Raw genomic sequence first — 1357 nt, 5'->3', positions numbered from 1 at the left:
TCATTGATGAATAACCTGGTCAATCAGGTCAGGTGACCTGACCACCTGTAGACCCCACATCATAGACCTGACCACCTGTAGACCCCACATCATAGACCTGACCACCTGTAGACCCCACATCATAGAGCTCAGTTAAATGGACACCAGTTTTTGTTCAGGCAGTGCACAAAGAAAGTACAACCAGTAAAGCAGAAAACAAACCAGTATGAATGTGTTCCTCCAGTTCCTCGATGCGTTCTTCGTACTCTCTGAGCTCTTCTCTGTGCCGTCGGCTAACTTCAGCCATCTTCTGTCTCTGAGCATCTTGAAGAGCTGTTAGCTCATGTTGATGTTCATCCACCTCACGACTCATCTCATCTCGTAGCTCCTGCTCCGACAGAGTCAGGGTCATTATTATATAATTATTATTAATCATTATTATTACTATAAACTTTCTGTTTCACTCTAATATAATATCAACTGGACACACGATTATACTAAGTATTATTGAGTATAAGGTATTTATTCATGTATAATACGATCATCATTTATTGATTTTACAAAGCATAATAATCTAATTATCAATAACCTGTGTATAATACTATTCCCCATTTTATGAATAATTTTTTGGGTTAAATTTCTCGTATTATACATGAATAAATACAGTAAGTATTTTAAGTAAGAATTAAAGTATTGATAAGTATTATTATTAAAGTTTAATAAGTATTTTTGAATGGAATAGAACAGAATAAGGTGTAACATTTACCTTAATAATCTTCTGCAGCTTCAGAATCTCTCCTTGGTCACCAGCTGCAGTTCCTGTTGCTGTAGAGGCCTAAAACAGTGAGTGATAAACATCAGTCTTTACTTATTATTGCTCGTGGTTAACTGTTTGATACGTGTGTTTCTGCACACATCTCAAACAGTTCACGAGACACACAACACAACACTCCTGGGAAACCCCTGTCACTACATGCAGCACAGACAGAGCCACACTTCCACATTTGTTTCCTTCATGCACAGTGTCTGTGTGATCTTCATCAAGGCTTTTTGTCTATAAGACTGTTTATCAGTGTCTGTGTGATCTTCATCAAGGCTTTTTGTCTATAAGACTCTGTTTATCAGTGTCTGTGTGATCTTCATCAAGGCTTTTTGTCTATAAGACTGTTTATCAGTGTCTGTGTGATCTTCATCAAGGCTTTTTGTCTAAGACTCTGTTTATCAGTGTCTGTGTGATCTTCAAGGCTTTTTGTCTCTGAGACTCTGTTTATCAGTGTCTGTGTGATCTTCATCAAGGCTTTTTGTCTCTGAGACTCTGTTTATCAGTGTCTGTGTGATCTTCATCAAGGCTTTTTGTCTCTGAGACTCTGTTTATCAG

At 37.7% G+C, this 1357-nt stretch overlaps 1 protein-coding gene across 1 annotated transcript in view; it reads right to left on the bottom strand.

Annotated features, from left to right (window-relative positions):
- Window positions 1-814, bottom strand: part of trip11 (thyroid hormone receptor interactor 11) — a gene marked incomplete at its 5' end in the record, with an annotated part of 38265 nt that extends 37451 nt beyond the window's left edge. Inside the window, 2 exon segments of the mRNA XM_014031210.1 lie at window positions 202-367; window positions 746-814. Coding sequence (XP_013886664.1) covers window positions 202-367; window positions 746-814 — 235 coding nt within the window.
- Window positions 815-1357: the final 543 nt, after the last annotated feature.

This window comes from Austrofundulus limnaeus, unplaced genomic scaffold (assembly GCF_001266775.1).
Source record: "Austrofundulus limnaeus strain Quisiro unplaced genomic scaffold, Austrofundulus_limnaeus-1.0 Scaffold1201, whole genome shotgun sequence".
Classification (NCBI taxonomy): Eukaryota; Metazoa; Chordata; class Actinopteri; order Cyprinodontiformes; family Rivulidae; genus Austrofundulus; species Austrofundulus limnaeus.
The sequence above is the reverse complement of the archived record's forward strand: the minus strand, read 5'-3'. Positions and strand labels throughout refer to the sequence as shown.